The sequence below is a fragment of the Crotalus tigris genome, unplaced genomic scaffold, assembly GCF_016545835.1.
Source record: "Crotalus tigris isolate CLP2741 ecotype Arizona unplaced genomic scaffold, ASM1654583v1 scf7180000019189.1338056, whole genome shotgun sequence".
Taxonomy (NCBI): Eukaryota; Metazoa; Chordata; class Lepidosauria; order Squamata; family Viperidae; genus Crotalus; species Crotalus tigris.
The window spans coordinates 376,949-401,681 of NW_024097425.1; the positions used below are offsets into that span (position 1 = coordinate 376,949).

At 37.9% G+C, this 24,733-nt stretch overlaps 1 protein-coding gene across 8 annotated transcripts in view; it reads right to left on the reverse strand.

Moving 5' to 3' along the window:
• Positions 1 to 24,431, reverse strand: part of LOC120315950 (pantothenate kinase 3) — a 44,143-nt gene extending 19,712 nt beyond the window's left edge. For 6 of the 8 annotated variants that reach the window (XR_005558827.1, XR_005558828.1, XR_005558826.1 and 3 more), the window contains exons 1-6: positions 22,609 to 24,431; positions 20,105 to 20,457; positions 18,534 to 18,787; positions 17,714 to 17,890; positions 14,533 to 14,656; positions 12,240 to 12,365 (exon numbers count right to left, since the gene is read on the reverse strand). Coding sequence is in view for 3 of the 8 variants with exons in the window: in XM_039361021.1 (XP_039216955.1) it covers positions 12,240 to 12,365; positions 14,533 to 14,656; positions 17,714 to 17,890; positions 18,534 to 18,787; positions 20,105 to 20,457; positions 22,609 to 22,636 (1,062 nt within the window). In the remaining 5 variants the exon portion in view is untranslated. Of the gene's footprint in view, positions 1 to 3,585; positions 10,803 to 12,239; positions 12,366 to 14,532; positions 14,657 to 17,713; positions 17,891 to 18,533; positions 18,788 to 20,104; positions 20,458 to 22,608 lie in introns of those variants that run through there. The other 2 variants (XM_039361023.1, XM_039361022.1) reach the window with 2 other exon arrangements.
• Between the last annotated feature and the right edge of the window lie 302 nt (positions 24,432 to 24,733).

Genomic DNA, 24,733 nt, shown 5'->3' on the forward strand with positions numbered 1-24,733 from the left:
GCTGCCTCATCCCCAGAAAGGTAAGACTAGCTCCCACTTTGATATTTTTTGGGAAGGCCATGGATATGGTTTTGTCAGTAGGCCTGGGAACCCCAGGGTGATAGGAAGCTCATCAAGTGGCTTGACTTATAAATGGGGGGAGGGGGGGTTTATTGGGTTTTGTATTTGGGATTTTACTTCGATAAGCTGCCCAGTCACCATGAGTTGGGTAGCCATAAAAATTTTCTTCATAACAAACAAAATTATCATGTCAACTCTTACTCTCATCTCTATCCTACCTCTATCTTCTATCTATTTACATCTATTTTTTAATTGAATGCAACATCAAAATTGAATTGTCCATTTTTAAAAATAATTTGAAGTATTTCCCTATTACACACGAAATGAAGATAGCCAGGCAGGAACTTTAAAACTGTTTGCTAAAAATGTCACCATGTTTTTCATTATGTTAATACTGTGATTATGGTAATAGTATTTTTCCATTGCATTTCTTTTCTTGCTGCTCATGTCTATGATCCACCAATTAATTCTTTTTGAGTACTGTTGACCAGTATGTCATCCTGCCCACCCACCTCCTATATACATGGCTTTGATTTTTCCTATCCAAATGTTGGACTTTGCATTTGTCCCTGTTGAAATTCATCTTGTTGGTTCCTGCCTAACCACAAGAAGCTGCTATCTGAATGTTGCCCATGTTTGCAAAGGAATGTTTAGGCTCTGTGTGTCTCTTTACCTTTTAGCACAATGCAATTTCAAGTAAAAGAATTTTCCAACCCTATATGGAGAAGTCAGGAATTAAGGATGATCCTTCAAAGGGGGCATACTTAAAGTCTACTGATGTTACAGATGCGGGTGACCAAGTTCTCTTAAGGAAATGTACACACTACACCTTAGCTTCATGTGTTCCCACAGCAATGTTTCTATCCAGTACAAAGTCAGAAGCAGAAGAGATTCTCCCAAAAGACAATTAAGTTAGCTTTCTACCCAGTGAAGCAAACTATTTTATACTTAAAAATGATTTTGACTCTATGAGAAAATCGTGTCTTCTAGGGAGAGGTCAGTGTAAGAATGTTGAGTAAGTAAAAATGCAGATAAAAGTTGATGTTTAATTTGGAAGAATTTTTGTAAGGTGGTACTTTTGGCATCTAATACCTGATAAATTGTCAAAGATGTATATGGGTGTGTCAAATGTTGGAAAGGTACACAATCTGAAGGTGAGTGAGTGCTCCAACACTGGAAGTTTTTAAGAAAAGACTGGACAGCCATTTGTTTGAAATGGTATAGGGTTTCCTGCCTGAGCAGGGGGTTGGACTAGATGACCTCCAAGGTCCCTTCCTCCTCCTCCTCCTCCTCCTCATTATCTTTTATTCATTAGACGTGAACTTCAATCAACTGAACATTCAAATTGGCTGGTGCTGATGGTTGATACAGGTCACTACCAGCATCCTAGGTGTCAACCAGGTACTCCTTAAAATATAAGATGTTCTAAGTAGCACAGTTTTTGTAACATTGCTGGAGTTATTGCAGGAAGCTGCAATTTCTTGATGTATTTTGCAAAGTTTTTGGACATAGTTCCCAGTGCCCCGATGACAATGGGTATCACTGTTACACATTTCATCCATTATTGTGCAATTTCGATGGCCAGGTCGCAATATTTCATAATTTTTTCCAGTTCTTTTTCTTTGACTGGCATCTCCTGGTATTATTATTATTACTATTATTATTAATTTTAACTCAGAGAATTCTTAAACTGAATGTATAACTGAAGTCAGAGGCTTTTCTTTTAGGTTTGATGGATAAACAGATGAGCAGAGATGGAAGGACTCATACACCACAATAAAAGAAAGGTGAAATTAATGTAGTTGGTGGAGATGACGAAGACTGCTTTGATTAAAGACTTTTATCTAGTTTCATTTCTACTCGGCTTTTGGGGTTGAAACTGAAATGAATGACCCCCTTAATCTTGGGTACTGATGTTTAGACTTCTTTATGATGACAGTACTACTTTTGTCTGTAGGAAAGAAGTCAGGAGTTACTTTTTAAATATCTTTTTCCTGTTTTCCCATCCCAATTTTGCTTTTTCCCTTAGCCTCCCCACTTTTTAATTTTCTCTTTGCTTTTTTGTATGTTTTTTCCTGAAATTTAATGAACATTGATCTTCAATTCAATGATTGCCTCTACCAGGGGTTCCCAACCGGGGGTGTGAGACGATATTCCGGGGGGTGCGAAAACTTGGTTTAGAAGTTTCAAACTTATAGTAGTGTATATGCATAATTTGTTGCCGTTATTTTGAACTTTTATAAGGGGTACAAGAATATATCAAAGGGGTGCAGGGTATAGAAAAGTTTGGGAACCACTGACCTATACTTACTAGTTATTAGATTCCGGTCTATTGTTATTGGAATTTATATTTGAATGAATCAAATATATTTTTTAGAATTCTGTGGTAATGGAATGCTAAATTTCAGGGTGAGCCCCGAAGCCCATTCCTAGTGTTACTTTTAAGGATAAAAGCAGGTTAATGACTATGACTATTTATTACTGACCCAATTTCCCGCTTGCAGGAACATAAATATGTCCTGTTGGCCATGATATGTTTCTACACATTAAAAAAAAATATCGCAGAAATGAAAACCTTGTTACCAAACCTAACTCTTTGTTATGGAACTAGATAAGGCAGTAGTGGCAAACCTATGGCATGCATGCCAGAGGCGGCACTCAGAGCCCTCTCTGTGGGCACACACGTCATGCCCCAGAGATGGCAACCGTCCCTCTTCAACCAGCTGCCCGCTAACTTGCCGAGGTCCCACATAGCCGGATGCATCCCAGCACCCATGCGCTCGCTGGCCTGTGTGCAGAGGCCGATGGTGTCAGGCAGCAACCGCCCCGGCCCCTGCCTCACCTTGCCCTGTGACAATGGCACCCCCACCCTGCCTCTCCTTGCCTCGCCTCACCCCACAGGACAAGCTTCCTGCCCACTGCCCCCCCTGCCAGAGACCCCCTGGATCTCCCCCAACCCTGCCCGGCCCCCACAGATGTGCCTCCCCATGAGCAACATCGAGGTGATCATGCCCACCTTGGCCACACCCACCCAATCTGCCATGACCACCACAGCCACGCCCACCCAGTGGGCCACGCCCACCTGGCACCTGGCAATAAATAAGTGGGTTTTGGGTTGCAGTTTGGGCACTCGGTCTCTAAAAGGTTCGCCATCACTGAGATAGCGTGAAGAGCTGGCTGGGTACGCAGGGACTTGAAACTTCAAGCAACTAAAAGTCATATTCCAAAATCTGAAGGAGCAAAAAACAAACCAATGTTGCAATACTTCTATCAGATTTCATTACCTGCTTGTGTAAACTCTTTCCAAGAGTCACTGATAAAATATGACCAAAATAAGAAAAAATGCGACAAAGATTAGACCAAACAATCGTTTGTTAGTGATAGCTTAATTATTCTTTCTCTCAGCAGGGATACAGCACTTCTTTGTTGCTGACTTTATCCACCAAAGTCAAGTTTATTTTCTTCTTAAGCATAAGCTAGATTTCTCACCCCTTTATTAATACCTTCAAAAAATTAAATCAAATATGGTAGAGGGAACCATCCATTCGACTTTTATTTAGAAAAAAAATAAAATTCTGTCTACAGAACACTAAAGCTAGGAAAACACACACACAAAAAAGCCCATTATTGAACAACAAAATTAGATTTCACATTTACTCATGCAAGCTGTCAGGAATTTTTATACAATTCTGACGGGAATGAATGCAGCATAGGTTTCCATTATTTGGTTGCACGAAAACAGTACAGAAAAGCTTTGACATTCAAAATAAATTAAAACAATTTACAAAATATATGTTAAATAATTTAGTAACTATGATTTAAATTTGCAAAACGTACATTTTCACACCATTGTCAAAATCCTAAAAAGCCTAGACAGTGAGTTTACTGCAACAGAATAAGGCAATATATGACAAATGGTTCTCACAGTATATTATATACACATTTTGGAAATAAGAGCTTGTCATGGGAGTTTCTAGATACAATTTTAGTCACTTAAGATTTTTTTTCTTTTTTTTTAAAAAAAAGTTAAAATGCCAACTTTGCTGGGAAATATGAAGGGTATCTTCTCTATTTCTAAATAACATGGATATTAAAGTGTTCTCAATATTGAAACCAGGCCATCTATGAAACCTTTTTTTTTTAAAAAAAAAAACCTCAGTAATTATCACTAACTGCAGCATGTTAACTATTGCTTAAAATGCGTTTCTTTTCACTGCTAAAATGAATAGTTAAATTCCTTCTGATTCCAGAAAAACTCTGTCTGCAATTTTTAGTTAGTTTTATGGAATGAAAGGTTTAACCAAAATACAATAGAAATTTTAAAAAATTCTTTTCACAATAAAAATGGTAGGGAACATTAGCAATGGATTCAATTACTGTATATGCCGGCGTATTAGGCGACCCGGCATATAAGACGACCCCCGTCTTTATCGCCAAGCCGCATTCCTAGAACGTTGTCTTCTACGCCGGAAACTACCAGTATTTCCGGCGTATAAGACGACCCCCGTCTTTGGCGCCGAGTTTACGCTTCCAGAAGTCGTCTTATACGCCGGCATATACGGTAATATGGGATAAGTTGGTTAAATCATGGTCTTTGCACAAATACACCTGAACTACAATGACTGATAAACTTAGGAAACTTTGAAACTCTGGAAATAAAATTCTGTTATTTTATCACACATATGCTAATTACAGTGTTTTATGACAAACTCTTGACTACAAAATGCAGAGCCTGAAGTAAGATCAAGAGAAATAGTTTTATCTTAGACTAATTTGTGATTGTTTCTCTCCATGCCCCTCATATAGGGCCACTAAGGGTCTTACCTACATTTGACTTTAAACAAGCATTTCATAAAGCCTGCTTATGTCATTTGTAGTCTACTTCTACCTCCCTTCAGGACACCTTAACAAAAAGAGGGCACAAAATATGGTACGCAAAAAATATTTCACCATCAGAGAAGCAGCCACATCATCCCCTCTTTTGCTCAGTGGCCTGGTGGTGATGGTGACTAGGCCCAAGTAGATCATTTGTGGGAATGATATTGTTCTCCCTTCCTTCCTTCCCTCCCTCCTTCTAACAGGCCAAAGACTAGGATGAATCAGCAGGTGAATTATTAAGAAAGAGCAGCAGCAGCAGTGGCATTATCGGCCAGAGTATAGCTGCCTCCTGGCATTTACCTTAGAGACATTTGGGCAGAAACACAAGGGAGAATTCAGGGTAGCCAGGTAGGGAACTGCCCTTCTGCCAGGAAACTTCTCCTGTCCAAAAGGAGAGGCCAAAGCCATAAGGAGGTATGGATATGTTTTTGCACCCCCTTCAGGAAGCTCCTGGGCCTAATCCTTCCTACCGTGCTGCCTATATCCTGCTACACATCTCCCTCATTTTTCTAGTCTGAGAAAGTAGAAAGGAAGCAGAAAAAAGTGAGAAGGAGGGAGGGAATAGAAGAGATTGCCATTTACAGTACTTTTTCTCCCATTTATTGGCTAATACATTTAAAGTAATCGTTATTTCATTATTAAGAACCCTTAACTGTTCAGTACATAAAGGTAGCTACAATTCCAGGACTGTTGCAAGTTTTTCATTTTAACAGTTGAATGTGATTTAGCACAAAGCAAACAAGGAACAGGACTCATGTGCTTATACACACACACACACACAGCGCCCTTTCCTCTGGCCAAATTGTTTGAACTGGGGCTTGCTAGAGTATTTTTAAATACTCTTTGTTGGGAACCCAGCGTTCAAACCTTTGAAATAAGGGAAGCTGCAGTCCAACCCATCTGGAAGGTAACCAGAATTCCTTTCCACAGCTTTGCCTCTCTCCCAAACTCTTATTAGAACAAGTTCCAGGTGTTACTTTAGAAGCAGGTCCTTGGGCACATGTTGTGCAACCCAAAGCTGTGAATTCTGCTTTTTCATGAAGCAGTCCAGTACAATTCAAAGGGTGTGACTGAGGATGGAGTTCTATGCTGTTGCTTTCCTATTTAGATAAGGCAGCACTAGTTCTTGTCCTATATCAAACTGGCCTACATCATACCAAGGATAAAAATACTGTAAAGCCAAACTGATCTTAACCTTCCCGTAGCGTGGGCGCACAAAGTTATGGTGTTCTCAGCCTTATGTTTCATGAGAAGTTCTAGTTGTGGTTAAGTAATTGAGGCACTCCTTTCATAGTTTAGTTTCAAGTAACCCAGAGGTTGCAGGTGAAGAATAGAGGGGCTGTAAAACTGATAAGGACCCCTAACTGACCCAATGAGGAAGAACGCTGCCAGTCCATGTTGGTAATACTGAATAAGATGGAGAACATTCTGAATTAATAAAAGGCAGCTTTCTGGATTCCTCTCCATTTGTCCCCTATGTACAAAATACACAGTAAAGCTAGTAAGAGATGTGAATCATCATCATTTGTAGAAGTAAGGCTTGTGTTCAAATATTTGGCAAAACCTTTAGAAATAGATTGATTAATGCACGTCTGAGTCACGTGACCAACAACTGACCAAGGATACTTCTTGCATCTCTAACATGTCCCAAAATGTTAATTTTTAAGGAAAAAAATTGCTAAGGTGTTTACCTTAGTATGCTTGCTTGCAGGCTTCCTACTAATTTCCCCTTTGATAATAAAGAATATTATTTGGAGTAAGAACACTTATATTGTGTTGCAATGCAATAAAACATACTTAAAAGGAGGTCGCTTCTGAATCAAGGAAGGGTCTTTGTTTCCCAAAACAGAAGGTTTGCAAAGCTTAAGTTACTTTTAATTTACAACAGGTATAAATACGTTGATGCTACTGTTTAACATGCGGACAACAAGGATAGGGATGGGAGAGGCAGAGGGGGAAGTATCGCTCAAAGAAGTAAGAATGTTCATTGTGTTTTATCAAAATTCTATACTTAAAGTAAAGCTAGATTTATTATAGCTCATTAGAATGGTAGTGAAAGGTATCACTTTTAATGACACATTACTTTATAGTCATAATCCCTATCTACTTTTTAAAATTCTACCATCCATACAGCATTATTTAATTTCCATTTAAGAACAAAAATCCTGGATCCTAAAAGGAGGCTGACTTTTTAGAAAGCTAAAAATTCTAAATTATGCAATTACCTAGTAAAACATACTGAATTCAGCACTTAAATTATAACTATACTATTTACAAAACAATTCATTAATAGTTAGGAGACTGATTATTCAACTGGCTCTAAGTAAAATCATTTTTTTTAATCCAAAGACCTAACTTTAAAAATCAACGGTGTCATAGAAGTACATATACATTAAAATTCAGCATGTTGCTGGTTCACATCTATTCCATGAAAGCATATTGCAAAACAAAACAAAACAAAACAAAAAAAGCAAAAACCACCCCACAGCTAACAATGTTTTGATGCGTATTTTGGAGATGATCATCTTAAACTACATCGTGCTAAACCTGAAACATTTCCATTGCAGCCAACAAACCAAATCCAAAATACGTAAGGAACACTGATCAAATGCAGTTTGGTTTTATATGCATTCTATCAAATTGTAAGATTTTATAATGCTTGGGGTTGGCAAAACAGTAAACAGAATTTGCAATCGGTCACAATACAATCTGACTATTGAAGATATAAGGAGCAGTAGAGTGAAAAGAGCCAACACGCTACTCTCAATCCATTTTATCAGTGAGATTCAAAAAGACTGTGCAATCAATCCACACTGCAGCCTTATAACAAATCAACAGGACCACTCTTGTTATATTCTGAAATGGATAAAAGGAGTGATCTGGTTTTTATACCATCTTGTGTTTTTCATGGAATGCTTAAAAAAGCAATATAAAAATGAGAACTAAATCAAGGAATGTAGGGGAGGAAAAGACTGGTCCATTAATGCTCAAATTCAGTAGTTAATAAGGGACGGTCATATGAGACACCTTATCCAACTATACCTTAATGCAGTGGTTCTCAACCTGTGGGTCGGGACCCCATTTGGGGTCGAACGACCATTTCACGGGGGTCGCCAGACAAGGCTGTCCGCCATTTTTTCCCCCTTTTCTTTGGCCACGCCCCTGGCACCCGGTGATGTATAAGTGGTTGGGGGTCACCACAACATGGGGAACTGTATTATGGGGTCGCGGCATTAGAAAGGTTGAGAACCACTGCCTTAATGGAATCACTCCTGAAAATTTTATTAGCTCCAACAGCACATGATCTGTCTTAAGAAATAAAAACTGTCTCCTTAGCAGCCAGCGTGCTCTTATTTTGAGAGATTGTGTTTATCAATCTATCCATACATCCCCTAAGCCCAGAGGTAGAACATTGTAATTACCAGAAAGGACTTTAGGACTAAAACTGAAAATAAAATTGGGGGGGGGGGGGAGAAAAAATGCAATATCATGGGCGAATTTTGTTTGAAAGCTGCCAATATTCAGAATCAGAAAAAGCTCAGTATGTCACTGAAACCGCCAAAAGGAACCTTAAGGCACTCGTGTTAACTGTTGGGACTAAAGAGGCGCCACACTCGGAACCTCTGAAGGAAAGGAAAAAAGAAGTCCCCCTCCTGGCTTACCAAACATTTTCTCCTCTCCCCAAAAAGCTGAGTGCTCCTTTACCTTTTCGGGAAAAATCTCTGCTACTCCCAAACCAAAAAAGCTTCTTACAACAGTGCTAGATGAGCTTGCTAACAGCATGAATTCACATAAACAATGACAGAATTTTGTAGCATTGCAATGGCGTTTTTGTAAAAGTGCTGTTCTTATAAATGCAATTATATAATGCAAAAATAAAAATAGAAATTGTCTAACATAAAAATTGCCAATGCATTCATTTATGGGGCTTATTCCAAACTACGATGTTACCATGATCTAAATCTGTTGAACTATGATATATAGTAGTTTTAGTAGTGCCAAAAATATCTCTTCACAACAGGAAAGGCAGACAATAACTGTTCACTTCTGTTGTTTCAAAACTCAAAATGAAAAAAACAATATTTTTTTAATTTCCTGGTATGAATTTGGAATTAATCGTTATACTTTGTGAAATGGGCTGGGGTTAAAATAATCAAGTATAATGTTTCTATGATGAGATTTTTTTTGTTTTGTTTTACTGAAGTTGTATTTTCTGATTTCCTCAAACCAGTGAGATACATACAATCTCTGGATGTTGCCCTGTGCTATAAAGAGATAATTCATTTCAAAATTCTAAAAGCAGAAAATATTTTTAAGTGATTGCTACATACTACAAGCCAATTACTAATCCTAAGCATTGAAATATAATTATAGACAAATGATTTTTTTAAAAAAACACCTAAACCAACCAAAATTCCAAGAATGCTGGAGTTATTTTCATATAGATATTGCTGTATGAAATATTCATGTGTCAAAATAGTATATCATCTTAACAAGTAAAATAAGCAGTACCTAAAACTCAGGTGAATTCCAGACAGGGGTAGATTCCCTTCTAGAAAATTTAATTCATGGATTGGGTAACTGCATATTCCTCCAGGATACAATAATTACATCCTTGTGCATAGAAAGTTTCTTTTCTGAGATTATTCTTTTTTGCTGAGGTCTTACAGTAAGCTTTGTTGCAGCAGTCTATTAAATACGCCACTATTGTAAACTTCACAACTGGATCTCAAATGGCATAAAGTAAGTATAGGAGTTTATCTCAAGGCCACACTGTTGCACCACTGGAACAGTTTACTTGGGTACAATGAAAAGACTGGAACTGTTGACTCTGCAGTTCAACCTCTATAGCTGCCATAATGGTTTAAGGACACAACCTAGTCCCAACTTAATATTCTTAGTCAATAAAGGTTCAATGAGATCAACTCACTTTCTTGGAGTTGGGAAGTCACACCAAAGACGTCTTATTAGATCTGTCTTTCCAGCCTTTGCCACACCACTGCTGCTTTGATTTCAGTCGTATCTGCTGGCACTGTTTACAGAAGTAATTCTGAGATATATGGATATTTTTTTACTGTCACTTTTTGAAACTGCTGAAAGTAACGTCTGGTTTATACCCTTGGTAGTTACACACACGTGCTTGATTGTTTAATTCATTAAATCAATTGTACAAAACCGTTGCTGATGTTTTTACGTTTAATGTTTGGAAACTTAACACTGATGCCTGAATAAGTATTTCAACATGCTGTAACTTACTTGCATTGAAACACAATACCTTGCATCAAAGATCCTTTCTTCATTCATGGCTACAATCATGAAGTTTTGGAGTTGACTGGAAATCTAAATGAACTCTGAGCACAAGGCTATGTCAAACCTTGTCCAATTACATGCAATCCAATTGCTTAAGAATAGTTTTGAAGCAAAACAGGATTAGTATTGAAGGGTCTAGACAGTTAAGATTATGTCTTTGAGTTTAAGACATATGCTGAGTATTAAATGTCTATTACGGCATTCCCCAGCTTGATATCCTTTATTTATGTATCGCAACCAACATACTTAACCGCTATACTAGCTGAGAAATTAGAAGGGGTATCAAGTTGGAGAATGTTGATGAAATGGATTAGAGATTCAACTCCACTACCAAGTGCTTCTTATAGGAGCACCCAGATGTCAACAATGAGATAGTTTTATCCTTCTGTTAAAGACATTTATAGAAAGACTGCAGCCCTTCCGCTCTTCCAGTTGATATAAAAACAATTATGTAATAATGCCAGAAAGGTAGAGAACAATTCAGTATTGTGGTACTTTGAGCTTCAGCTGAAATTTGGCAATCCAAGGAGGGCACCAACTGCTCCAAAGTACCCCTGCATTTAAAAGAAGATTTTGCACAATTCAGTTTTTGGTGACATATTACATTTGGTAATTCTGAAATAATATGCAGAAGTATGGGTCAAAATCTTTTTTCCTTTCCCTTGTATAAGTAATTTGGGACAGTTGTGACTTCTCTATTCTCTGAACACTATTTTTTCTGTCAAGATTACAAATATTAAGTCTTAAAAATATCTTAATTAACCTGCCTGATTTAAAGAACTGTATGAGAGCACCAAGAGATAATTTCTTAAGGGAAGAAAAATAAAAAATTGCCCATGACTACCTTGATGGGCTACGCAAGGAATTCTGTCTGGAAACCTCCTTCCTGTCAACTCTGAATTCTTTCCAGCCTGTTTGGATATAGTTTAGAGATTATCATATGGTGACTGAGCTCAGTTTACTGCTAGCTTCTCCATCAATTTAAGAAATTGCACATAAGACTATGTGCCAATCTAATCTGTGCGCACTATTTCACTATGTGATATTGTGTTTTACAGGGCTTATAAGGTTGCATCCACTCTGTTTTCGTTTTGAAAGAAGGCACTAGAAGACAGTCCCGGAGCCTTTTCTTTTCAACCTATATTTTTTTTTCAAGCAACTGAAACATCTGAATATAAGCCAATCACTTTGAATACTATTAAGGTTATCATTCTGGACGTCCTTCAAAACCTGGTAGTGTCACCAGGGCCTCCAGGGAATTAGAGACATTCTTAGATGATTCTGTGGTGGTGGTGGTGAATATTTTTAATCTGGGTCTGCATATTTTAAAATGCTAATAATATTTTCATTTTTAATAATGATGTTTTATGTTTTTTGGCATCTGTTTTTATGTATTTGTTGCGTTATTTGATTGTTGCACATTGCCCAGAGTTGCTTTTTGAGAGAAGGGCGAGCATAAAAGAGTGATAAATAAATAAATGGTTTAACTATGACAAGATTTTGAAGGGCACGGCCCCCAAAAGCTAATATAGTACAGTGGTGAGGGTTTTGGATTGGCACTTGGGAGATCCAGATCCTAGGCTCACTGGTTAACTTTGAATCGTCACTTGGCTCAATTTCTCTTAAATGGTTGTTGTTGTATGTGTGTGTGTGTGTGGGGGGGGGGAATTGGAGGGTGTAAGACGTGAGCTCCTGAAGAAAAGATGGGAAATAAATCTATCAAATAAACAAAAACAGGTTCCCAAACATATTGCTAATAGAGAAGCTTATTAAAGCTTTAGAATGAACCCTACTGTTCAATTCAGAAGAGTCTTTCCCCCAATAATAGTAATGCATAAAATCCAGCATTTAAATTTGTCTCTGATAATTGAAGTACAAACACATCATTTACACTTATATTTATATCAAATCAAGAATAAAAATAACTATAGAACGCTGAACATTGATAGGTAGGGAAAGATATGTAAAGGATATGACTGACACATACATACCTCATGTTCAAGGAACAAAGCTTTCAGCTGGCCTTTGGACCAGTAATCCAGTGCATATGCCAAAAGCTTCATTGATAAAGTATTCACACGTAGAAAGTTACCAACAAAGACAACACGGTTTATTTTCTAAAGGGGAAAAAAGCAATAGATATTTCTATTCTTGATTATAATCAAAAGCGATTCAAGTTTTCTCTGTGAAGTGGGGAAAAAAAATTAAAACTACATTTTTCAACAGCCGTTCTCTCTGTAATTATCCCTAGATAAATGTGCATAGAAGCACAGTCCCAGTATTTATGTAAGTTACGTTCAGTAGAATTATTTTACTTTACATACTAGAATTATGTATTGCCCTTTGTCAGGTGTTGTTCCAGGACAGCCTATATTTTATTTAATTGTACTAATTTATCAATTTATACACATAAACACCTATTTAAAGCACTATGCAGACCTGTCAATGAGTTGGACACAGACATTTTCTTATTTGAATAAAAGCAGTATTTTCCTTCTCAGAAGTCTTCTGATTCAGTCGAGAGAAATTGAGATTTCTGCCTATTCTCCATCTCTCTATAGTCCCAGACCAGATCCTACATTCTTCTAGAAGTGCTCCCAAATCTCCACAATAGATCTGCAGTTATATAATGGGTTGCAGGGAAGCTGAACTATGTAAATCTTTTGGCATTTTAATATACTCTCTGACTAGAACTCAGCTTAGGGAATGCTGCTCTTGGTAAAAATACAGTTTGGATCCAATTTGAATCAGTATCAATATGACAGAAATTCTGCTTCCTACTTAAATTGTTCTGGAATTTGTCCAGAAAAAGAGATCTGATCGTATTTCCAGGCAAGTTTATTTGATATCCAGATTTCTTGCTTTCTTCATGCAGCAAACATTTTAATTTGCTCAGGCCCCTGAGTAATGCATTGAGTCATTTTTAATTTGAAATTGTTTTATAAATGTTAGTTGCATTTTATTAAATGTTAACTATACCAAAAATGGAAAATCAAAGTAAACTTTGGGCAATGGCATCAGATGCTTTTTACATATCCCTATAATCTTAATTCTGCATATATAAAAACACTATGCATCATTTTTCAAATTCTTATGTATTAAGTGTAATACAATTCAACCACTGTTTACAGTGAAGCAGTACTTAATGTCTTCATAGCCCTGTACAATGCTGCTTGATCCATATGCAACAAGGCAGCACTGTAAAGAAGCCAAAGACAGCAAGAAATATTCCCAACTAGCAACTAATTCTTTCTCCTATTGGGACACAATTGGTTATGTTAAAGTTTTCTATGCATAAAGAACAGATGCAGAAATTCAGAAAGCAGCACTTCAGAAAGCAACAAACAAAGAAGTGTGTTCACTACACTTCCTGAAGAAATGTACACTGGATAAAAATTATTGATTTACATTACGGGACTTATATGGCTATCTATCACATACAATGACTCTAGGTGGCTCACAAGAATACATAAAACATAGTTTAAAACAAAGGTACCTTTCTCCCCAAGCACTAGACCAAACATCATAATTAATATATAGTTGAATGGACTATTGCAATAAGCTGTACAAGGGGCTGCCCTTGAAAACCATTTGAAAGCTACAACAGTCCAGAGTGAGGTGGAACAGGCAATGATGGCATGCTCTACAAGATGCACAGGCTATCAATCAGCTTCTGAAGGTATTATCACCTATAAAATCCTTAATGGCATAGGGACTGGCTGACTTAATGCCTATCTTAATTATTTCTTTCCACTGGTGAGATCAGGCAGAATGGAGACATTCCTGGTTCTTGAATAAAAGTGTCATCTATCAGGACCCAAGAAGCATCCCTTCCCTTGATGCTGGACCTGCTCAAGGGAAGAGCATCCACCCAGAGGTTTGTGCGGCTCCCATCTGGGTAACATTCAGGAAGTCATTGAAAATTTGGCTTTCTTCAAAGCTATGGAAAGAGTTGTGGTTGCTCTTTGTAGGACATTTTTCTGTTACAGAATGTTTGCCTTCTGGACATTAAGAATTAAAAAAAAATTGATTAAGCCACCAGAGTCATTTGAAGTTGGACAGTCTCTAAATTGTATGACAGACAGGCAGGCAGGCAGGCATGTAGGTTACGATAAATTTAAGTCCTAATCAACTTTAGGATGGCTCTGGAGTATTTAAATTCAATGAAAAAAAAAAAAGGAAATTCTAATGAGAAAGAACTTGCTTGTCCTTAGCAAAAGAATTGTTCCAATTTACATTTAGGACATCACAAAGTTTCCGCATCCTTCCCTTAACACAGTTTACCTCATTTACAGCACACATTCGTGCTATAGATCCGATGTTGTTGGTGATAGTAACCAAGGTTGCTCTAGCCAGGTCTTCTTTGCTGACAGACTCCCGTTTCTCTTTGTAGATCATATTCCCAAAGCTAGAAAAAATTTGCAATGTTGATGTTCATCAAAAGATATACAATAATATCTCTCCCTGCCTGTGATAAGATATACTTCTTTATAAAAGCTGCTTACAAAGCTTGAAAGGGCTCATGTCATGCTATAAGTAATAAACAATAACTGCTCAACAATCTTGGAACTTGAGGCTCAATACAGTTAAGCTAGATGGTGCACTGACAGAGATCATTATCTCTTTTGATGGATGGAAGCTTTTGTGAAAACCTGAAAAAACTGGTTAGGGCCAGATTTTCAAGGAAAAAAATATCTATGAAGTCACTAAGAGTTGGCACATATTCAATTAATTAGGCAACAGAAAACACCTTTGTACTTATAAAAATAAACTTGCAAAATTCCCCAATTAGAACTAATACTGATCTATATTCTTCCAGTTACAACAGTGGTTCGGGACCCCATTTGGGGTCGAACGACCATTTCACGGGGGTCGCCAAACAACGCAGTCCATCATTTCCCCCCCCCCTTTTCCTTAGCTGTACTCCTCCCTTTTATTCTATTGGCTTTTGAAAGCCAATAGAATAGACTCTCTTGAATAGAGTCTAATTCTATTGGCTTTCAAAAGCCAATAGGAATTGTCCAGGCTGTCTCTGTCCTGCTGAGCCCGCCAAAAGTCCCATTCTGCAAACGGGTGCTGCAACAGTTGAGTAGTCCTTGACTTACGACCGGTTGAGTAGTCCTCGACTTATGACCGGTTGGGGGTCGCGGCATTAAAAAGGTTGAGAACCACTGAGTTACAACTATGTACCTGTAGAAATGATTTGTCGTTTGGGAGATCAAGAATATTGTCAGAATGACAATATCTAAGTCTAGCCTATCAAAAGATGGTAGGATGGGAAAGGCTGGACACATCCCAGAGTCATTAAATGCTTCATAGTATTTAGATAAAAATAGCAGACTTTATTTTGTGCCAAGATTTTCAAATCACCTTTATTGATGAATCAATTTAATGTTCTACCTAGTTTTGTTTTTCCCCTCTGGAAATAGCAGGAAAATGAATGACAGTGAATGTAAGCAGGCATTCTTGATTTTTAGAGAAAGAACAACTGAGTGCAGTCAAATATATATTTTAAACTTAACTACTCTGTTAAATACTCTGTGAAGAAGAAAAATGTTACCATATATCAAATAAAGGAAGAGCTATTGAATCTTCTGAAACCAAAAATTTGTGTGTTTCGGAAATTGTGAAAGGCATGTTCATCAGGCAGTACTGAAGCTTAAGTAGTAGAAACATGAAGAGGAAATAGTTCTTTGAGTTTAATTCTTCAGGACCAGATTAATTGCATCCGTGGACACTGAAGCAATTAATTGATGATCTGGCAACATGTCTTTCAACTGTATGATTCTTCTATTTACTGCCAAGCAGTCATCTACCTATCACTGTTATCTAAAGAAAAACCTAATACAGCATAAATATGCTAATTTTGTACTTTTTTTGTCAAGGAAAAAATAGATTTATAAAGTAGACATTAGGAATGGAAACCAATCTTAACTGTCAATGGAAAAGAACAAGAATTATTCTGAGTAACAAAGTCTTAAGTTTGTTAAGCACCAAAACTATAAATCAATCTTCTGTTGTTTTCTAAGCAAACACAGCTGAAAACCTCTTCAATCATATTATTATGGCTATGATTACAAAGGTATTACAAGATACCAAGACATATATATTTTATTGTTTACCAGACATTATTCTATGGAATCTTCAGCTGAAGTGCATATTTGAATTAATTTCAGTGGGCAAGGACTATTTGCGGGTTTGATGATAGAAGACAGTTTACAAGACTTTAATAGAACAATTGGTTCTAGGCAGTTAATTAGAATTTTAATCAGATAACTATGGGGTATGATTTGATATGTGCCATCAAGTTCTTTTTCACCTTACCAATAGACAAATTTTCTCCCTGATGATCAGCTCCTAACCTGTTACAAGTCTTCCAATGGTGCATTTTTCATCACTGTAATCACTATCCACCTTAACAGAATAACAGAGTTGGAAGGGACATGGGAGGCTTCTAGTCCAATCCCTTGCTCAAGCAGATCCTATACCTGTGGTGGTGAACCTACGGCACGCGTGCCACAGATGGCATGCAGAGCCCTCTCTGTGGGCATGCGTGCCATTGCCCAGTCCTAGGCCTTCAGCTGGGTTTTATAAAACCTTTTCGCTTTAGGCCTTCACCGTCATGTGAAAAAAAAAAGGTTCAATCAATCAATCAATTTTAACTTCTCGCGGGAAAAAAAAAAGATCTTGCAAAGTTGGAATTGATTGATTGAACTTTTTAGTCCCACTGCAGCCATGCCCATCCAATGGGCCACGCCTACTCAATGGGCCACACCCACCCAATGGGCCACGCCCAATCAGCATCCGATGATACATAAGTGGGTTTTGGGTTGCAGTTTGGGCACTTGGTCTCTAAAAGGTTTGCCATCACTGTCCTGTACAATTCTATACAATTCTGGAAAAATAGCAGTCCCACCTCTTTTTAAAAGCCTCTAGTGATGGAGAACCCACAACTTCTGGAGGCCAGCTTTTCCACTGATTGATTATGCTAACTGTCAGAAAACTTCTCCATAGTTCTAGGTTGGATCACTCCTTAATAATTTTCCATACGTTGTTTCTTGGGTTGCCTTTAGGTGCTTTGGAGAATACGCTGACCACTTCTGCTTGCTACTAAAGAACCTTGCTACTGATTGTCCTTTTCTTCTCTTTCCTTCCCCCTTTCCCAGCATTAATATTTTTCTCAAAAATTATGGGGAAGTAAATTTCACCTAAATGTCTTATCCAAATTTGCTCTATAAATTTTTATTAAGGGAAAATATTAAAAGATAATATATAATCTAATGGGTGGAGAGTATTATTAAAGCTAAGTCTTTCCATGCCACCAACATACTTTCCATTTCAAAAATGTATTAGTGTTCTATATTTCTCAGCTATTTATAAATTAATAATATAATGTAATATAATGGCTATATTATTAATACATCACGTCAGGAATTCATGATCTGTGTTACTTTGCCATGCCTACCTAGATGCCACTGCCCATCCTGGTAAGCCAAACCGTTCATAGTCTCCCCCATAAATATCCCGGACCAGCTTGTCAGCTTGCGTGCTGTTGCCTTTGGATGCCATTTCTAGAGCTTCTTCAAAACTTTCACATCCGGTCAGTAAACTGCACAAACCAAGAAAGGTCCCGCCACCTAGACTGAACATGAAATATTTGTAAAATTATACCTCTTAACTAATGCAATGATGATGATGTCTTACCTATTTAAAATTAGGAAAGAGATATAATATGATCAACTGAGAATCGAGGAAAGTATTTGTAAAGATATAAAACAGAAAGTGTATTTAATGAATCACCATATAATAAATACTTCAATTTCTATTACAGTCTGCCCCTTCACAAGGTACTTTATGAACATTATTCTGAATGTAACTGTTCCAGTTAAGATGTCTATCTGGAAACCAATTCACTGCAAGTCTTTTAAGATGCTTGTCTATGTTTGACTAAAGGCAGTCAACTCACACCACAAATAAATTACTATGACCAAAGGACTAATCATCAGCAATTGGGACTTTCTTAATCTTGATGGCTTTCTTTCCTTTGTTTTTTTTAACCAATTATGATTTCAAAATCATTGATCTAATAATTATCAGGCCATAACGTTCTCAAAAATAAACCTGAGATGGCCATTCAACATATTTCATAAATACATAAACATAAAAACCCATGCTGTAAAATCAAAAGATATTTTGAAAAAGACATAGTTCTGAACTGACATATTATCTGAAAGATGGCTGAGCAAGCACAATATTATAAACTTGGCATGCATTTATATGTGTACCTTGTTCCGGTCACTCTCTTGTAGTTGTCTTTGGAATGAACTGCTAAAATACTGACTCCTGAGCCAATGTTTACAACCAGCAAAGGGTATGGATCATCTAAGTTAAAAGGCATCTTTTGGCATCTTTCAGGTTCTGATGCATTTTCAAAATAGTAGCATTCTGCCTGGCCATTAAAACTGACAGAATCTATATACAACAAGCCTTTGACGAGACAATCAAGTTCATCCAATTTGTGCAGCTGAAGATCTCCAATCTCCAAAAAGAAGAGAAATATTGATTAGCATAACATGTTCCTGAACAAAACGTTAAGAGGCTACAGGCATCTGATCTTTCATTCTAGACCATCTTTCTAGCATTGTTGTAAAATTTGATGGAGCTATAGCTATACTGGAAGTTATAATTCAGGAGCCAGTTTGGGCTAGTGTTTAAGGTGCTGGCCTAAAAACTAGGCGACTATAAATTCTAGTCCCACCTTAGGCATGAAGGACAACTGAGGAGCTTTGGGCCAACTTTGTTGTGGAGAAAATAGGTAGGAGGAAGGAGTATTGTTTATTTTCATTGCCTTGAGGTATTTATAAAAATAAAGATAGGATGAAAACATTTTAAAAAAAAATTTGGACAGCCTGATTGATAGATTTGATATATTGATATATTAGAGAGCCCCATAGTTTCATTTCCACTGTGTCAGTAATACTATCCTGACCACACCTAACCCTTTTATAAAAATGTTAGAATATTTTTTCTTTTGTTAAAATAAAAAGACTTTAGATAGCTGAAACTGATGAAAGTGTTATATTACAACATACTGGAGCAGAGGTTATTGTAGACATAATATGTAGCTCATGACAATTGGTAAGATATATGTGCCACTCAGTTCACATGTCCAGCAAATATCTAAATTTATCTGATTGCCTTCCTTCTTTGCACGCAATAATTGGAATTGCTGGCTGCTAAACAAAGAAAATGTCAAAAGGGTTGTGAACAAGGCAAGGCCCAATATACCCGCATACTACAAATCCCATCTATGTCACCATATCTTAATATATATATATATTTGCTGTAAGACTTAAAAGAACAATCAGGAGAAATCTTGCCAGCTCTTTTGTGCAGGATTGCAAAGAAAACAAGTAGTTATTTAGGAAGTTATTCCTTCCTACATACAATTAGTACAATGCAGTGATTCTTCAGCAGTCAAATTCCAAAGTACAAAACCAGAGATCTCTTTGCCCTTATCAGATTCTTGTCTTATGAAAAAGAGACAATTGCCCTGGTGGCACAGTGGTTAAAGGGCAATATTGCAGGGAAACTCTGCCCATAGTCTGGAATTCGACCCTGACAGGGCTCAAGGTTCACTCAACTTTCTATCCTTCAGAGGTAAAATGAGGACCCAGATTGTTGGGAATGATATGCAAATAATGATGACATTGAAACCGCCCAGAGTGCACTGTAAAGCTATATGGGACGGTATATAAGCCTAAATGCTAATTGCCACACAGGTTGAATTTATCGCCACAATCAGTATATATATATTCTGTCAATCAGAATGAAAACATGCAACTAAACTACCTACTGTGCGAAAATCTTCTTCAAATTTATAAGCACCACCACCAGTGGCACAAAGCACCGTATGTAGTGTGGAAAAGTTTTTATTTCTTCCCATTTGAATAAAAGTAGGCAAGTCATGCGTTGGGAATCTGATAAAGTGCAAATTTCCCTTTCGTCCAAACAGTGTCAAGTCTTTAAGTTCAAGGTGGACATCTCGAATACCAGTGGACCCATAGGCCACATTTGATGTTAAATATTTGCGAATACTCTTCAGACTTTCAACCTCTTCCTGCTCTTCTTCTGCAGTAATATCTATAGGTTCAAAATATGCAAGTTTCACTAGCGTTCCACCAATATCCATTCCAAACCATGGAAAAGCTGTGGAGAGAGAAAGAGGGAGAGAAAGAAAGCTTTATTGTTAGAAATACCAAATATTATTTTATTTGCGAGGCCTCTTTATTTTGTTAAACAATTAATGAAAATTGTTTGGTGTTATTAAAAGCTCTCATAAGAGCAGAGGGCAAGTTCACTTCTATGTGTTTCCACTGATTCCATATATAATAAGGATTTTGTTACATAATATATAATATGCGACAGCTTTGTTTAAATTCTATTATCTCCAATAGCATGTTCAAGTATGCATACTTGAACATACTAAGAACAAAAGCACTTATGAATGCTTCATTTGTGTTTTCAAAAGCAGCTATTTAAATTACTCAAGCATCAGTGAGCTGTCAGCCACAATACTTTCAGAACAGTTTAAAGCACTTGAATACATTAGATGAAAATGTTTGGGTACAGATTTGATATTGTTTTAAAATAGTACTTTACAATAGGATGATTCATTTGAAGAGGCAGTAAAACAGGGATTCTCAAATTGTAAGATGTACCTCTCTTGGGGAAGTGGAAATAGAGACAAAGAGAGATGTAAAGCATCTTTTAGTTGCATATTGTTACAACAAATTCACCCTTCTCTAATTCATTTATGTTTAGTTTAGTGTATTAATTTTCAGGGGAGGAGTGGTATTCCTGCTTTAAACCTTTTTACATGCTCCATAAATTATAATCAAGATGTTACAATTCGTGTTTGAAGCAAATACTGGAACATAAGTCACCCGTTTATAACTTTTTATTATTCTGCAATAAAGTTAAATGAGCTATGAAAACTTAGAACATTTTTTCTGCCAACAGAGCAGTAATAATTTTCAGCATTAAAATAACGAACAACCACATATTTGAAGTTAGATTTTATGAATTTGTTGGGAAACATGAGTTTGAATGATTCTAAATGTGATTATAGAAGCAAGTTAGCTCTTTTAGTTTCAGAAAACTTTCTTTAGGTACATTTTCATTTGAAGGTCTTAAATCTTCCACAGTATCTTTTTGTTTTTATGGAAGCAGAATTTTCATTAACACAATTTCAGATACACATTATTTCTTTCACAGTCCTGCATTTTAATCATTAGGAAGGGAAAGCAGTAACCTTGAAGGTGGCCATCAACATTTTGTTCCCAGACCTCAGATAGAGATGGCACTGTGTAACCAAAGAGTACTATTTCACAATATGCTGAGGTATATTTTAATACAAAAGCTGTCTTGTTAAAACAGATTATGCATGTACAGCAGGTTTTTCAATCATCTTGTACACATAGTTCCAACAAATCAGAAAGTATTTTATCCATGCAAATATGACAAGAATATACTGCACTGCATCCCAAACTGAGGAATACAATTACACATATATAATCTACAAATGTTAAAGTATTAAATTATTTACTTCTCTTTTTTTGATAGTTTCCATCTATAGAAATAAAAAAATACTAGTATATTTTCAAATTTTAAAAAAATGTTTAGAGATAGGGCATATTCTTATTAAGTTACCAAATGCAATACTTTGTTTTAGTTCAGCTTAAGTAGTCTTGTATAAATATTTCCATGCCAAGACAAACAGCAAGAGATATGTCATTTTTATAGATGTTCTGAAAAAGCAAAGTTTTATTTAGGAAATTGTATTTCCCCTTGATCATAGCTGCAATTCTGGCACTGAGTGCTGTATACTGTGGGGCAGTATATAAGCCTAAATGCCCTTGCTATTGTAAACATTTGTAACATATATAATCAATTCCTCTCCCTCAGGAATTTAGTTTCCTACATCCATGCAACTAGTCAAAAGAAAATACTGATTTTTCTCCAAATTGGAGGATCGGAGGGCACAGCTTACTTATGCTTTGACTATAAAAACATTTTTTCTCAGTACTAAATTAAACAGAATCAGTGGGGCTTACTTTCAAGAATGCCGATATGCACTTGGTGCACTTTTGCTTAACTACTAGTAAATGCCTATGCCTATGCTACACACACACACAAACACACACTCCAGACATTTCTAATACAAATAGAAGCAAAAAAACCCTATATAGAAGCTACCTGAAAACATCCAACATTTACTACAGTACAGAGATACCCATTGCTTTTTAAAAGCAAAAGGCAAAAAGGCAAGGCGTCTCCAAAAGAGAGAAAGGATCTTACATGGTTTTTTGGCATCTTTGATCTTCATATCTCCGCAGTTGCCTTTGCGTGGGTAACTTCGCTCGGGCGCAGGCTTTCGCGTCTCGATGTTACTCGAGGAGGAGGAGAGAGGAGGCTCCGGGCTAAAGTTGCGGGCGCGCCGGCTTCGCTGCTTGTGGTTTCGGCGCGTGCCGGCAGGCGGCTGAGATGGCGCGCGTGCGCGCCGGCCTGACAGCAACGGCTCAAGGAGAGGCGCTGGGAGCGGAGGGAGGAGGAGGAGGCGGCGGCAGCCCAGGTCGGGCCAGGCTGGGTAGAGGCCGGCGGTACCGTTGACGCAACACCTTACTCTCCGAGAAGCAGCGCTTTCAGTCGCGCCGTTCCTCTGGAGCCGAGCGGGAAGAAGGCAGGATCCCCACCGAGCCGGCCCCACCCACACACGGCCCCGCCCGCCCTCCCTGTCCTTCCCTGAGGGCCGCCTTGCTCACATCGACAGCGGCGGGAAGGGCCTCAGGCTGAGTAAATCCGCGGCTCCGAGTAACCCCGGCCGACGTCTGCCGCTGGATGCCGCAACGCCACCTCTCTGCGCCTCCGCCTCCTCCCCCTCCTCCCTCCTCCGCCTCCGCCCCAGGCAGCAGGGCGCAAGGGCCGATGGGAAGTGAGCAGGGCTCTGTTTGCCGCTCCTACAACTCCCAGAGTGCACCGAGCGATTCCATCCCCTTCCCCCAGCGTTCGGCGGGCCAGAAGCATGCAGGGAAGCGTAGTAGCGCGACGGTCCAAAGAAGACCGTCTAGCCTGCCATTTCCCGTCTGGCGAAGCAACGATGCTCCCCGCTTAGCCTGGCGGGGAGATCCACCCCACTCACCCCACAGGAAACAAGCCAATGGAAGGGCGACGGCTCTCCTCGCTCCACCCTCCCAGGTGTGATCGGGGCGGAGGAAGAGGAGAAGCCCTAGATGGGCGGCCCGTGGGGGTGGGCGTAAGGGAGATGGGGTTCAGAGCGTATAATGTCCTTCTGGGCAGGAAGGAAGAGGCTGCCGTGCCCAATTCCTCCTAGCTTGGACTGGGAAAGCTCTTAAATGCATGAAAAGGGGCTAAAAGAATCTAGAAGTTAGACTCTTGCGCAAAGCATGGCTGGGAAATTCGACCGCGACTTGGAAGTGTTTTTGTCAAGCGGAATTTCTATTCAGCCCAGTGGAAATTGTGTAAAACTAAGAACCAGCTCGAGGACAGAATGACACATAACGTCAAAGAGGTAGCTAAGTTGCGTAAGACTACTGAGGGAAAGCTACTATAAAAGGCAATTATTGCATCATCTCACATAGACAGGAAAAGCACACCAAATAGATGGATGCTTCATAAGCGGGCTTTGGATTGTCCAGTAGAAGGAAATGTAGTAGTGAGTGATGAAGTTAGTAGAATAAGTAATAACTGTAAATTGCAGAAGTTGAACTTTTGAACTACTTTGTCAGTTGGCTTGCAATTAGTCAATTGAAGCATGTATTTTTGTTCAAGCTACCAAGATAATAGAATAACAGTTGGAAGGGTGGAATGTCTTATCTAATCCCCTGCTTAAGCAGGAGATCCTATACTGTTTCAGATAAATGGTTGTCCAATCTCTTAAAAATCTCCAGTGATGGATCCACAACTTCTGAAGGCAAAATGAACAAACAGCAAAATGTATGCAATTTACATTTTGTTACAATGTCCTTCCTAGATTTCTTCAATGTTTTGACCTTCCCCTGTTCTGCTATTTTAATACTGACTTTCCATCAGCCTCCATGTTCTGCATCAGCTTGCATCACGGGAGATTGAGCATCACAGTTCTTTGATCAGTTTGTTCCACAAAGATTTTTATTGCTGCACTTGAACATACAGGTCTTTGACCTTTGCAGATTGTGAAACATTTCTGAATATACAGCATATATATATATATATATATATATATATATATATATATATATATATATATATATATATTTAATCTGCTTCTAACATCACATTTCGTGATCAGTTAAGCAATGAATCTCTTAGTTAACAACCTTTGCTTTCCTATTAGCTCACCAACTGTAGTTCTTTGATGCAATTTGGGGAGTGTCTAATCATTATTTTATGGATTCCATATTCTGTTACTTATTTTGAAAGACAA